Source organism: Physella acuta, unplaced genomic scaffold, assembly GCF_028476545.2.
Source record: "Physella acuta isolate Inbredline_101_S28 unplaced genomic scaffold, ASM2847654v3 ptg000366l, whole genome shotgun sequence".
NCBI lineage: Eukaryota > Metazoa > Mollusca > Gastropoda > Physidae > Physella > Physella acuta.
The window spans coordinates 207,918-223,372 of record NW_026731885.1 but is presented as its reverse complement, the minus strand read 5'-3'; the positions used below and the strand labels follow the sequence as shown (position 1 = coordinate 223,372).

At 41.7% G+C, this 15,455-nt stretch overlaps 1 protein-coding gene across 1 annotated transcript; it reads right to left on the bottom strand.

The window, feature by feature from the left end:
• Positions 1-2,021: 2,021 nt before the first annotated feature.
• Positions 2,022-12,311, bottom strand: LOC131941581 (uncharacterized). Its single transcript, XM_059300897.1, has 8 exons — positions 11,678-12,311; positions 9,455-9,642; positions 8,672-8,833; positions 8,204-8,283; positions 7,022-7,223; positions 3,499-3,588; positions 2,648-2,737; positions 2,022-2,045 (listed from the first exon to the last, which is right to left on the bottom strand). The coding sequence occupies exons 1-8, from the start codon at positions 12,309-12,311 to the stop codon at positions 2,022-2,024; spliced, it is 1,470 nt and encodes a 489-aa protein (XP_059156880.1).
• Between the last annotated feature and the right edge of the window lie 3,144 nt (positions 12,312-15,455).

Here is a 15,455-nt window from a genome sequence, read left to right as displayed (position 1 = left end):
AGAAATCCTACCCCAGGATCAAATACCCCCACCCCCAGTAAAGAAATCCTACCCCAGGATCAAATACCCCCCACCCCCAGCAAAGAAATCCTACCCCGGGATCACTTACCCCCCCCATACACCCCCCACCCCAAGCAAAGAAATCCTACCCCGGGATCACTTACCCCCCCCATACACCCCCACCCCAAGCAAAGAAATCCTACCCCAGGATCACTTACCCCCCCCCCCCCATACACCCCCACCCCAAGCAAAGAAATCCTACCCCAGGATCACTTACCCCCCCCCCATACACCCCCACCCCAAGCAAAGAAATCCTACCCCAGGATCACTTACCCCCCCCATACACCCCCACCCCAAGCAAAGAAATCCTACCCCGGGATCACTTACCCCCCCCATACACCCCCCACCCCAAGCAAAGAAATCCTACCCCAGGATCACTTACCCCCCCATACACCCCCCACCCCAAGCAAAGAAATCCTACCCCAGGATCACTTACCCCCCCCCATACACCCCCACCCCAAGCAAAGAAATCCTACCCCAGGATCACTTACCCCCCCCCCCATACACCCCCACCCCAAGCAAAGAAATCCTACCCCAGGATCACTTACCCCCCCATACACCCCCCACCCCAAGCAAAGAAATCCTACCCCAGGATCACTTACCCCCCCATACACCCCCCACCCCAAGCAAAAAATCCTACCCCAGGATCACTTACCCCCCCCCCCCCCATACACCCCCACCCCAAGCAAAGAAATCCTACCCCAGGATCACTTACCCCCCCATACACCCCCCACCCCAAGCAAAGAAATCCTACCCCAGGATCACTTACCCCCCCATACACCCCCCACCCCAAGCAAAAAATCCTACCCCGGGATCACTTACCCCCCCCCCATACACCCCCACCCCAAGCAAAGAAATCCTACCCCGGGATCACTTACCCCCCCATACACCCCCCACCCCAAGCAAAAAATCCTACCCCGGGATCACTTACCCCCCCCATACACCCCCACCCCAAGCAAAGAAATCCTACCCCAGGATCACTTACCCCCCCCCCATACACCCCCACCCCAAGCAAAGAAATCCTACCCCAGGATCACTTACCCCCCCATACACCCCCCACCCCAAGCAAAGAAATCCTACCCCAGGATCACTTACCCCCCCATACACCCCCCACCCCAAGCAAAAAATCCTACCCCGGGATCACTTACCCCCCCCCATACACCCCCACCCCAAGCAAAGAAATCCTACCCCGGGATCACTTACCCCCCCATACACCCCCCACCCCAAGCAAAAAATCCTACCCCGGGATCACTTACCCCCCCCATACACCCCCACCCCAAGCAAAGAAATCCTACCCCAGGATCACTTACCCCCCCCCCCATACACCCCCACCCCAAGCAAAGAAATCCTACCCCGGGATCACTTACCCCCCCCATACACCCCCCACCCCAAGCAAAAAATCCTACCCCAGGATCACTTCATTGGCGTCCTCAAGTGCCGAGATGTACTTCTTGTAGAGCGTCAGATGGATGAACATGTCTATAAGCTGCAGCACGACCACGATTGAGTACTTGTTCGAGTACTCACGGAGCCAGTCGTACAACACAACGTAGCACCCTTTCTGTGGGGAGGGGGAGGGGAAAGGTTGAACACGTTTTTAAAAAACAACGTAGTACCCTTTCTGTGGGGGGAGGGGGAGGGGAAAGGTTGAACAAGTATTTAAAAAACAACGTAGTACCCTTTCTGTGGGGAGGGGGAGGGGAAAGGTTGAACACGTTTTTAAAAAACAACGTAGTACCCTTTCTGTGGGGGAGGGGGAGGGGAAAGGTTGAACAAGTATTTAAAAAACAACGTAGCACCCTTTCTGTGGGGAGGGGGAGGGGAAAGGTTGAACACGTTTTTAAAAAACAACGTAGTACCCTTTCTGTGGGGGAGGGGGAGGGGAAAGGTTGAACAAGTATTTAAAAAACAACGTAGCACCCTTTCTGTGGGGAGGGGGAGGGGAAAGGTTGAACACGTTTTTAAAAAACAACGTAGTACCCTTTCTGTGGGGGAGGGGGAGGGGAAAGGTTGAACAAGTATTTAGAAAATAACGTAACACCCTTTCTGTGGGGAGGGGGAGGGGAGAGGTTGAACAAGTATTTAGAAAATAACGTAACACCCTTTCTGTGGGGGAGGGGGAGGGGAAAGTTGAGGAAATATTTAAACAGAATTAATAGGGAATGGAACGGCATTGTTGGATGGTAGACAAACCCACTAGCCAACCACACACTAATCACCTCTATCCAAATGACAACCACCAATCAACACCCATACACCAACCACATACCAACCAACCACCAACACCCACACAGCACCCACATATCAACCACATACCAAACACCAACCAACACCCTCCAACACCCACCACCCACCTATATAGATGTATAGATATGATCCCCTGTCTCAGCACACTGATAGACGTTTGTCACCACCCCCCCCCCCCCACCACTACCCACCACATACCCACCACATACCCACACCACCCACCACCCCCACCACCCCCACCACCCCCACCACCCCCCACCCACCCACCCACCATCCACCAACCACCCACCCCCCACCTCTCCACCTCCCCACCACCACCCACCTCCCCACCCCCACCTACCGTATAAATATGATCCCCTGTCTCAGCACACTGATAGACGTTAGTCACCGACCTCTGGAACACGTCCCTCCGGCAGCAGGTGGGCGGGACCTGGCAGACGACAAGTTTTAATCACGTGGTTCTAGAGCCACGAGCCTACATGATTGTATCACCCTGACCGGACGTTAGGTATTACTTAAAGTGATGGGTCCAGCATGTCACCATGCCCTAAAGTTACAAGTCTCTAATGGATCTAGCATGTCACCCTGACCTAAAGTTACAAGTCTCTAATGGTTCAAGCATGTCACCCTGACCTAAGGTTACAAGTCTCTAATGGATCTAGCATGTCACCCTGACCTAAAGTTACAACTCTCTAATGGATCTAGCCGGTCACCCTGACCTAAAGTTACAAGTCTCTTATGGTTCTAGCATGTCACCCTGACCTAAAGTTACAAGTCTCTTATGGTTCTAGCATGTCACCCTGACCTAAAGTTACAACTCTCTAATGGTTCTAGCATGTCACCCTGACCTAAAGTTACAACTCTCTAATGGATCTAGCCGGTCACCCTGACCTAAAGTTACATAATTCTAATGGCAACTTTTTCGGGTTTGTATTAGCCATGACCTGTGAAAAGCTCGGTTCCTTGTATCACAAATATTGCTCGCATCTCTTTTAACAGTGTCCGCCCCCCCCCCCCCCCCCGCCGACAAAAGTCTACCCCCCCCCCCCCCGAAAATTTCAAGTGCCCCCCCCCCCCCCCGGAGAAAAAAGTCTGGAAGAAACACTGACTGCTCGTAACTCAAAGCAAAATCGTTTGACTGTATATCGAGGTACCACTATATTGAGTGCCATTAAGATGTCTCTGCCTTACCTGATAGGTTTTGATTTTAGCCGAGGGCTGCATGTATCGGAGTCCTGACGTCGGAAAGTCGTACTGGTCGTTGATGCCACAACACTCGCCCTGTGGTCAAACATAGGCGTCAGAAAGTGTGTGTGTGCGGTGGAAGAGAGTGAGTCGAAAGTGTAAGACGCTTTATGGTGGAAGAGAGTGAGTCGAGTGTGTGTGTGTGTGTGACTCTTTATGGTGGAAGAGAGTCAAGTGTGTGTGTGACGCTTTATGGTGGAAGAGAGTGAGTTGAGTGTGTGTGTGTGTGTGTGTGTGACTCTTTATGGTGGAAGAGAGTCAAGTGTGTGTGTGACTCTTTATGGTGGAAGAGAGTGAATTGAGTGTGTGTGTGTGTGTGTGACTTTTTATGGTGGAAGAGAGTCAAGTGCGTGTGACTCTTTATGGTGGAAGAGAGTGAATTGAGTGTGTGTGTGTGTGTGACTCTTTATGGTGTAAGAGAGTGAATCGAGTGTGTGTGTGACGCTTTATGGTGGAAGAGAGTCAAATGTGTGTAACGATTTATGAGAGAGAGTCGAGTTTGGCAACCCTATCCCCTCCCCCAAAACTACGACGTTACCAATTGTATTCAGCGTTATAGATTAAACCAGTAAATACAATCGGATATTAATTATATATATATAGAATATATATATATATATATATATATATATATATATATATATATATATATATATATATATATATATATATATATATATATATATATGGTGACAGGACAAATGATCTCAGGACAAATGATCTCAGACAAAATATCTCAGACAAAATTTCTCACGGACAAATGATCTCAAGACAAATGATCTCAGGACAAATGATCTCAAGGACAAATGATCTCACGGACTAAAGATACCAGGACAAAATATATCAAAACAAATGATACCACGGACAATTGATCTCAGACAAAATATCTCAGACAAAATATCTCACACCTAAATTTTAATAGTGTATTGGGTGATTTTAATTAATCTGATTTTTTGTTGTTGACTGTCTTATGGTTTTGTTTACTATGTTTAATATTGTTTATAGGCCTATATAATAATTGTAAGAAATGTTTGCCGTATAAATTTGCCATATTGCACTAAACATTTTAAGGTTAGTATTAGTAATATAGTATTCCAAGATTAAAGAAATAATTTCGAAAGATAGCGTAGGTGTGCTTGACAAACGTGGGACAATCCTACCACGTCAGGTGGACGAAACAAGATCAAAGGGAATGAAATAAAGACACTCCTTCGTATCAAGGTGGTCACCCGCTTTGATGGCAGAGACATGTCCTCCATGGACAATACAACTAGCATATACAGTCCATTGTTATGCGTCGGTTACACCTTAGTGATCAGGTGACTAATGCTTATTTAAACGACAGCGGTCATCGCGGAGCTAAGTATGTCGTAGTGTGCATCAAACAAAGCAGTATTAATGGTGATTGCTTTGCTATGATCTCTTTCGTTACCTCGCAGAAAGGTATTAGGACATTAGTTTCTGGTGAATTTATGTTTGCCATAAGCAGGCAAAGAGATTTGGAAATGGGAAGTTAGGACATGTCGAGCAAGAGTTCACACAAAAGATGATCACATAGTATTGAAGAGGTGTGATCATAACGATATACCTACCAGAAAAGAAACTTACACGATATGTATGTGTTGATGATGTAATAAAAACAATAGTTTAACGTTACGAACCTTCAGACCCATTCACATTTTTGAAAGATATTTCGCGTGATATGAACATTAATGTTGTATAGCTACCGTTACTTTATTTGTTTTTTACATTATCATTTATTATACCTTTCAGGATAAAACAGTAAGTTTGTTTTAATTTTTACTTTTTCAAATCAAATGCTACTACAATTGCTTAATACACCTTTTGATGGTTTGTTAGGTTTCACTAATTCATTTTATTCACAATTATCATACGTAAACAAAGTAAACAAAACCATATTAACGGTCAATAAAAAAAGTTCAACTAAAATCATCGTAAATACTATTAAAATTTCGCTGTGAGATATTTTGTCTGAGATATTTTGTCTGAGATCATTTGTCCATGATATCATTTGTCCTGATATATTTTGTCCTGGTATCTTTTGTCCGTGAGATCATTTGTCCTTGAGATCATTTGTCCTGAGATCATTTGTCCTGAGATCATTTGTCCGTGAGATATTTTGTCTGAGATATTTTGTCTGAGATCATTTGTCCTGAGATCATTTGTCATGGAACCATATATATATATATATATATATATATATATATATATATATATATGTGTGTGTGTGTGTGTGTGTGTGTGTGTGTGTGTAAAAATTTTGAAAATTTATATTATAAACCTGAAGTCTAGCACGAAACATTCCTATAGAGATCTAGTCATTGTTCTAAAGTCGCTAGTCGTAATTTTCTCTAGGAAATTCGTTGGTGTCCACAGGTACAAATTAACTTGACTGAAAAAGTTCATTAACGTTCAACAATTACAGGTCTCGCCATGGTAATTGGTCACTTTAAGCTCTGGGGTTTATTCTTGCTGATCTGGAAGATTTTTAACTTGTGTAAAACGTTGTTAAAGTATAGGTACAGAAGGTTGGCAGCTAACACTAGGCTTGAAGCGATAGATTTTTTGTCAACATCAGCAGTTCCGTCCAATGTCATTCGGGGCAGTTTTTAGTCGGGCAATCGGCAAGGTTCCTTTTATTTGTAAAAAGTCGATGACAATCTAGATAGTGGGCATCGATCCGACTGCTTCAACGATATTGGGTAAAAGGTAAATACGAATCCATCACTTTTAAGTACGTGGTAGTCGGGGTTAGCCTCGAGGTATCGAAATGAAATCGAAAAAGAGGCTGGACGGAGGTCAGGAGAGGGTCAAATCTATGGAGGCATGACGTTCTCTACAGTTAAGAGCCAGATGTTGCCCTTGTATCAGCCCCGCCCCTTCTCTCCACACAGCTGATGGACCCAAGGGACAGGACGTTACCTGTACAACCCGGAATCATCGCCAGGTGTTCGTGACCATGGCGACCCACCTAGATGGAGGCTTCCGGCTGTGGTCAGGCATGGGGAGGGGTGGGTGACGCCATGGGACACGTAGCCCTAGACACCCCAACGACCCCAATATGTGTTAAAGGATTATATATACATATATATATATATATATATATATATATATATATATATATATATATATATATATATATATATATATATATATATATATATATATATATATATATATATATATATATATATATATATATATATATATATATATATATATATATATATATATATATATATATATATATATATATATATATATATATATATATATATATATATATGTATATATGTATATATGTATATATGTATATGTGTATATATACATATATATATATATATATGTGTGTATATATATATATATATATATATATATATATATATATATATATATATATATATATATATATATATATATATATATATATATCTTAGAAAGTACTGACCCAGATGGATATGATGTCGTAGGTCAGGGAGAAGACCGTACTGTCGTCTATTGTGTAATTGTTCATCAACTTTCTCTTCAGATAGGACACGGCCTTCTCGTTGGCGAAGGAGTCGGGCGACATGTACACGTTGATGACGTTCACTTCGGTCAAGATGACCGCCCCTGACACCAGACCCACCAGGGGGAGGGTGAACGGGTTTCTGGGGAGGGGGGATAGGTATAGCAACAAATGTCAAAGTCTGTGTTCCGATATTAGATGCCCGTGAGTTCTAGACAATTTTAACCTAACCGCCAAATGACCCGTAACTATTGATACCCTAACCTTGACCTTTGAAGCTAACCCTGATCCCTGATCATAGCAAACTTTAGTTCAAGCTTGACCCCTAACTAAAATCCTGACCTGAAACCTGACTGTAACACATTCAAAATAACTACAAATCCTACCCCCTTCACGCAAAAAAAAAACCTGTTTAATGTTCATAAAATGTAAAATAAAATATTTTCAACTGAAGAAAAATATAAATAATTTAAAGATATATTCATGCGGTTAAATTTTTTAAAAATATGGGCCATAGAATAAATAATAAAATAATAAAATGTGCACATTTAAAATTCTGACGCTGTTCTAAATAATCCTTTTTTTAAAGTAGCTGTTGCCGACATATTGTTGCAGTATTACAACAAGTGAAAGACTGTAATGGCCGTTCTAGGTCTTACATTGTCTTATGTCAAACTTACGCTAGTTCAATGTTAGAGTTACATGTAGCAGTTATCTGAGTACTATTTGTGCCCAATACACATGGGGCAGATGAAGTAGAATTTATGTGTTTTTAAGACCTCGGCATATGAAGGAATAGTGTGGTCAGCATTATGCCTAGCCGTCTTTGCTGTCCCTAACGAGTTAGGTACCCATAACAACTGGGTGGGCTCAGGGATGTTCTATTGACTTGAACTCGGATTTGAACTCGAGACTTTCAGGTTAGCAGCTAGCGCTCTACCGCTAGACCACACTGTCCCCGGTTGAGGTTTTGCTTATTCAAACTATATCTTTATAAACTTTTTACGCCAGTTCATTAAAACAGTTTATTTAGAGATTTGCCCTACCTGTGTATTAAAACAGTTTGTTTAGAGATTTGCCTTACCTGTGTATTAAAACAGTTTGTTTAGAGAGTTCACTTACCTGTGTATCAAAAAGCTCATATACATCACGATGCACATAATGTAGGCAGCGTTTAGAATAATCAAAGAGTTCCCCAGCATCTGTAAGAACAGTCGTTATTTTCTTATTTACTTTACTAGAATGTTAGCTAAGAAAAGTAGTTATATGTTTTTTACGTCATTAGAGCGTCAGCTTCTTCTTTTTCGTCGTTCTTAAATTTAGTGTTGGAATGGAATCCCCTCCAACACAATTAAGTATAACGTGTCAACTGGTTATGCGCCATTGAGGCCGTTGACTCCGATTTCAGCCTGCTTTTCTTTTTGGATTTGCTTCCATAGCCTTTGTCCAACCAAGGACAAACTACAAGGCAGCAGTTGTTTGATTTTGGAGTTGTCTCTCCTAGGGGATTTGCTGTCCCCAACTAACGAGCCTCATCTGCCCGAGGGTTCGACCTTACGGAGACTACACCAAACCTGCGGATAACCTTACCGTGACCAGATCACCGAAATAGAGGTCCTGTGGGGCGAGGTCAAATCTGACAAAGTTGGCGTACTGTTCGTATGTTGGCAGGTTCTTTAGGGACGACATGACGAGGTTAGTGAAGAAAAATCGTAGGACAATCCCCACAGACAGCAGGCTAAAGCACACGATCTGTAAGGAAAGTGTTTAGAGCAGTAGGCTAAAGCACACGATCTGTAAGGGAAATGTTTAGGGCAGCAGGCTAAAGCACACGATCTGTAAGGGAAATGTTTAGGGCAGCAGGCTAAAGCACACAATCTGTAAGGAAAATGTTTAGGGCAGCAGGCTAAAGCACACGATCTGTAAGAAAAATGTTTAGGGCAGCAGGCTAAAGCACACGATCTGTAAGGGAAATGTTTAGGGCAGCAGGCTAAAGCACACGATCTGTAAGGAAAGTGTTTAGGGCAGCAGGCTAAAGCACTCATATAGGGCAGCAGGCTAAAGCACACATATAGGACTGCAGGCAAAATGCATATCATGCCACATGCCCCCCCCCCTTCATCACATCCAAATGTCTGACGTCGTCACCAACTGGCCCTCCCGACCCCACCCCCCCCCCCCCACCCCCCACGGCTCTAGATTTATCAACGCATTACTAACAATGCCCCTTAGCCTAGATGTGTGAAGACATTACTAGCAATTCAGCTGCCTCGAACCCCCCCCCCCCCACTGACCCCAAATATCTGACGTCATCAACAGTGCGTCATGCCCCGACTCCCAACCCCCCCCCCCTCCCATGTGTGACGTCATTACCAGCAGTGCAGCGTGCCAGACGAAGAGCATCCTGTCCAGCATCAGGCCCTCATCCTCCTCCTCTTTCTTGACCTCTCGACCTTTCTTGGGCTCCTCGGCCTTGTCATCTTCCCCTTCCTCTTCTTCTTCTTCGTCCTCTTCCTCTTCTTCGTCAGTGTGCTGTTCATCCTCAGTAAGATCTTCACCCTCTAGAACCGGTAAAAATGTCCTCATCAACATAGACACCCTCTAGAAACGGTAAAAATGTCCTCATCAACATAGACACCCTCTAGAAACGGTAAAAATGTCCTCATCAACATAGACACCCTCTAGAACCGGTAAAAATGTCCTCATCAACATAGACACGCTCTAGAAACGGTAAAAATGTCCTCATCAACATAGACACCCTCTAGAAACGGTAAAAATGTCCTCATTAACATAGACACCCTCTAGAAAAGTTAAAATGTCCACATCAACATAGACACCCTCTAGAAAAGTTAAAATGTCCACATCAACATAGACACCCTCTAGAAAAGTTAAAATGTCCACATCAACATAGACACCCTCTAGAAAAGTTAAAATGTCCACATCAACATAGACACCCTCTAGAAAAGTTAAAAATGTCCTCATCAACATAGACACCCTTTAGAAAAGTTAAAAATGTCCTCATCAACATAGACACCCTCTAGAAAAGTTAAAAATGTCCTCATCAACATAGACACCCCCTAGAAACGGTAAAAATGTCCTCATCAACATAGACACCCTCTAGAAAAGTTAAAAATGTCCTCATCAACATAGACACCCTTTAGAAAAGTTAAAAATGTCCTCATCAACATAGACACCCTCTAGAAAAGTTAAAAATGTCCTCATCAACATAGACACCCTTTAGAAAAGTTAAAAATGTCCTCATCAACATAGACACCCTCTAGAAAAGTTAAAAATGTCCTCATCAACATAGACACCCTCTAGAAAAGTTAAAAATGTCCTCATCAACATAGACACCCTCTAGAAACGGTAAAAATGTCCTCATTAACATAGACACCCTCTAGAAAAGTTAAAAATGTCCTCATCAACATAGACACCCTCTAGAAAAGTTAAAAATGTCCTCATTAACATAGACACCCTCTAGAAAAGTTAAAAATGTCCTCATTAACATAGACACCCTCTAGAAAAGTTAAAAATGTCCTCATTAACATAGACACCCTCTAGAAACGGTAAAAATGTCCTCATCAACATAGACACCCTCTAGAAAAGTTTAAAATGTCCTCATTAACATAGACACCCTCTAGAAACGGTAAAAATGTCCTCATTAACATAGACACCCTCTAGAAAAGTTAAAAATGTCCTCATTAACATAGACACCCTCTAGAAACGGTAAAAATGTCCTCATCAACATAGACACCCTCTAGAAAAGTTTAAAATGTCCTCATTAACATAGACACCCTCTAGAAACGGTAAAAAATGTCCTTATCAACATAGACACGCTCTAGAAAAGTTAAAAATGTCCTCATTAACATAGACACCCTCTAGAACCGTTAAAAATGTCCTCATCAACATAGACACCCTCTAGAAAAGTTAAAAATGTCCTCATCAACATAGACACCCTCTAGAAAAGTTAAAAATGTCCTCATTAACATAGACACCCTCTAGAACCGTTAAAAATGTCCTCATCAACATAGACACCCTAGGAGAGACAACTCCAAAATGAAACAACTGCTGCCTTGTAGTTTGCTCTTGGTTGGACAAAGCCTATGGAAGCAAATCCAAAAAGAAAAGCAGGCTGAAATCGGAGTCAACGGCTTATATGGCGCATAACTTGTTGACACGCTATACTTAATTATGTTGGAGGGAATCCCTTCAAACACTGAGAAATAAGAACGAAGAAGAAGAAAAAAAAAAGAAGACCTTACATTAAAATGGTAGTCGCATAGAAAATTGCAGTCACACACCTAAACAGTGTTTCTTCCAGACTTTTTTCTCCGGGGGGGGGGGGGCACTTGAAATTTTCGGGTGGGGGCTGTATACTTTGTTCGGAGGGGAGGCGAAGACTGTTAAATATATATATTTATATTTTCTATATAAATTTCATTTCGTTCGGGGGGGGGGGGGGGCTCGCTAGATTTTCTTATGGGGGGGGGGGGGGGGGGAATCCGCCCACTCCCCCCCCCCTCCCCGAAAAGATGCCTGGAAGAAACTCTGCACCAAAATGTAGTCCCGCAGAGAATGACAGAAGAGGAATCTTACCTTGATCGCTGTTATTATTTGTGTTGTTAGTCAGCAATCGCTCTCTGTACAACCAGCACCTGTCTTCACACAAGACTCTATAGAACAACCAGCACCTGTCTTCACACGAGACTCCTCTGTGGTACCACAATGTGTTCATCAGTCTCGCGATTTCTGGCATTTGAATGATGTCACTTAACACGTGTACTATGTCATGTGACGTCTCTCTTGGGTGATACGAAATGACGTCATTGAACGTGTGTACTGCGAGATACGGTGTGTACCCTGGGTAGCTGGAGACACATCCCATATCAACAGACACATCCTCTCTACCATCCAACACATCAGCTTCACCATTTCCAATGTGTCTCTTGCCGAACAAAAACGAAGTCTTTGCAGGTCTAGCAATACCAAAAACCGTCCCTGTTGTCGTAAAGTGTGGGTTGTCGCTGTCGTACACGGTCAAACAGATGGAATTGTCCAGTGGTCGTCTGAAATGGTCGCTAAAGATCTGGTCGTTGGGAGAGACTTTCTGACGACGCTCGCTGGAAGTTTTCCCACGCGGTCTCCGGACGATCGCCCATCTAGCAGAGCTCACGTCTTTGTCCGTGTGACGCATGGCCAAGGTGAAGGTCGGACAGCCTGATGACGTCATCACAGTGGGTTTTACCGCCAACTTTTTCAGCAACTTTTTTTTTGGGGGGACTGTCTGAAAGTGTTTTTAGTAGCAAATTAATATGTCAATTTGAGTGGATTTGTTACGATTTTATTGTAAGGATTTTGATTCATAGACTTGCTTGGGTATTAATGTATTGATCCTTACTTATTAGTTGTAGCTAAATCTCGTCGATATTGATAGTGTAGACCTAGGGTTGGGTTTTATTTAGTGTTTGGGTTAGGGTTACAACGAGTTTCTGGTTTAAGTTAAGGTTAGAATTAGCTGCGATACTGACTATATACTGACGCGTGTACTGTTGTTTGACTCGTAAAAAAGGTATTAGATAAATTAGCTGCGGTACTGACAATAGGAATATGTGTGCATGGTTAGTTGACTCGCAACATAGCACTAGATGAATTAGCTGCGGTACTGACAATAGGAATATGTGTGCATGGTTAGTTGACTCGCAACATAGCACTAGATGAATTAGCTGCGGTACTGACAATAGGAATATGTGTGCATGGTTAGTCGACTCGCAACATAGCACTAGATGAATTATCACCGATATCTGATATCGTGTATGATAGTGGTGAGTTCATCAGTAGTACGTGTCAATATGTTTGAATGTGTTTAATTAACAATGCTGTGCATTCATTAAAATGGCACTAATTGAGCGTCAAGTGCTTTGTGTGTCTGGTAATTGAGGGAAAGGTCCCGTTAGTGACGTCATACTAGTGGCGTCACCATGGTGGAGCTGAGCGTAAGTAATGGGGTGTTGTAGAACTGGACGGGGGGGGGGGAGGAAACGAAAGTTTATGTTTTGCGGGTGATAACGTGAAGTTTAAAATAAAAACCAAGAAACGCCGGTTGAATTTTTAGTGAGCGATTTTACAGTAATTATTTATTCACTTTAATTTTTAAAGTTAGACAAATTTTAAGTAAATAATATTAGAGGTTTAATTTTTCAAATTATACTAACTAATTATAATCCTTCTCTTTGCAATGGTTTTGGTAACTTTAACCTGTTTAAAAAAGTATTGCTGTATGTTGATATAATAGCAGATGTATATGCCATTAATAGTGTTGTTATTGTTTATGTAACGAATGATAGTTGATTGTTCTAGAATCTAGATCTAGTCCTGGTTAGATGTAGGCCCAGGTGTAGGCTACATATTTTAAGCATCATTTAAAAGTCTATAATTTATTATAGCATAACGCTAAAATTGTGTAAAAATATCAGACTGCATTGTGAAACCAACCTCACCAAAGTTCATGAACACAGTCTTCACATTTTGTAGGAAATCATGAGGAAAATAGAAAAATAAAAGACCATAATGAGAGTCGCTTTGATCACTAGAAGGGTTCCGCACTAACTAAAGTAAACATGGTGCTGTTTGGAGTTTCCCGATTTTTATTTTTTACTTTCTCGTATACAGAGTAGAGAGAAAGTATTGTAATCGTGCACAAAAATCACATGAAATTTTGACAGTTTTCACCGTTCTACGCCTCAGTACTTCATCATATACGGAGTATAGGGGACTTATTTTAATCGGGCAAAAATTATAAATCCAGATTTATCCTAATTTTAGCGTTTTACGCGTCATCGAATCGGGAAAACTGGGCTTTGCAATTGTTTCCGTGTGTGTGTATGTTTGAGTGTCTGTGAACACGATAACTTGAGTACCGTTATAGCTAGATTAATGGAATTTCATTTATAAGTATTACAGAAAATTTGCAGTTCAGTATCAATTTTTCAGCGATTTCCGGGAACCGGAAGTGGAATTTAGTCTACTTTCGGTTTTTTAAAAGCCTATAACTTAAGTTCTGTTTCTGATAGATAGATGGAATTTTACATATAATCTAATTCTTTGTTGTCTGACGAATTTTGAGTAATTTCCCGTGACCGGAAGTAGTACTTTACGCTATTTCCGATACATTAAAAAACGCATATGAATTTAAAAAGTAATGTTCCATTCATTGTTTGCCGTTCACTTGGTGCGCAATGCTTTTTCTGTGAGATTCTATTCAACTTTTAAAAGTTTAAGTATTTAAAAATTGATTTTAAAAAGTGTGTCTGTATCACGAGTTGCCATCCCCCGTAGTGTTATATAATATAATTCGAGAAAGTTTAGGGGAGATCACTCCCACTTAATTTGAAATATTTAATCTGTTGGATAATGGTATTGTTATTTAATTTTAGTGTATATAGTTGGATATTACATAGTTCTCACATTGTCTAGTGGTGTTAGAATGTAAATGGTTTAATATTATATCGTTCTCACACTGTCTTTATTTTAAAAAATAAATTAAGTGACGTGATTAAGACATGATTAGAATTTTTTTTTTAAATATCAAGAAACGTGCGTTCATAATAATAAGGGAGTCAGCTGAAATATTTAGTATCTGTTGTTGTTTTTGTGTGTTTTATCTTGTTTCTTTTTTGTTTGTTTGCGTGTGCGCGCGCGCGTACGTACGTGCATACGTGCTGGCGTGCTTTTTATATCATGGAAAATAAGTATTTTTAATCGATCCTAAAGAGTGAAAGAAATATTTGTTTAAATGCCTAGATTTCCCGGAGATGAGCTACAAGAATCTCGTCCTGCCTTCAACAAGATTTCACATTTAGCCTCGATACTGAAAGCTCTTTAAAAACTCTCGTCTTCACTTCGTTGTCTGATCGAGAAAAAAATACACGAGAAGCAGCCTCAGTATTTTCCTCAACAAGCGTTCGACCCGGGCAAAAACAGCGGGAAACAATCGAGTTTTGCGGCTTATTTCGGCTACTACCGGGTAAAGGTGTTGATTTGAGAGCCCTCTGCCGGCGCATTAACCGGACGAGACTAATAACCATCTTTATCTGAAGCTGTTTTGGAAACACGAACGCTTTCAGCTTGTCTATTGTACGGTGGACTGGCTTCAATGTTGACACAATGCAAATACCAAGGGGAAGAACTCTCGTTCATCTATTGTCTTGTTTTCTGTCGCGGTAATGTCAGAGGACTTGAGCAGGGAGAAGTGGGGGCGCACTTAATCGTTAATCTAATCTTAGTTTTTATCACCGTTTTTGATTATACCTAAGCCAACCCAAGTAAGTGTGCGTCAGTAACGAGTAACATCTATACTACCTGTTGTAAATTGCCT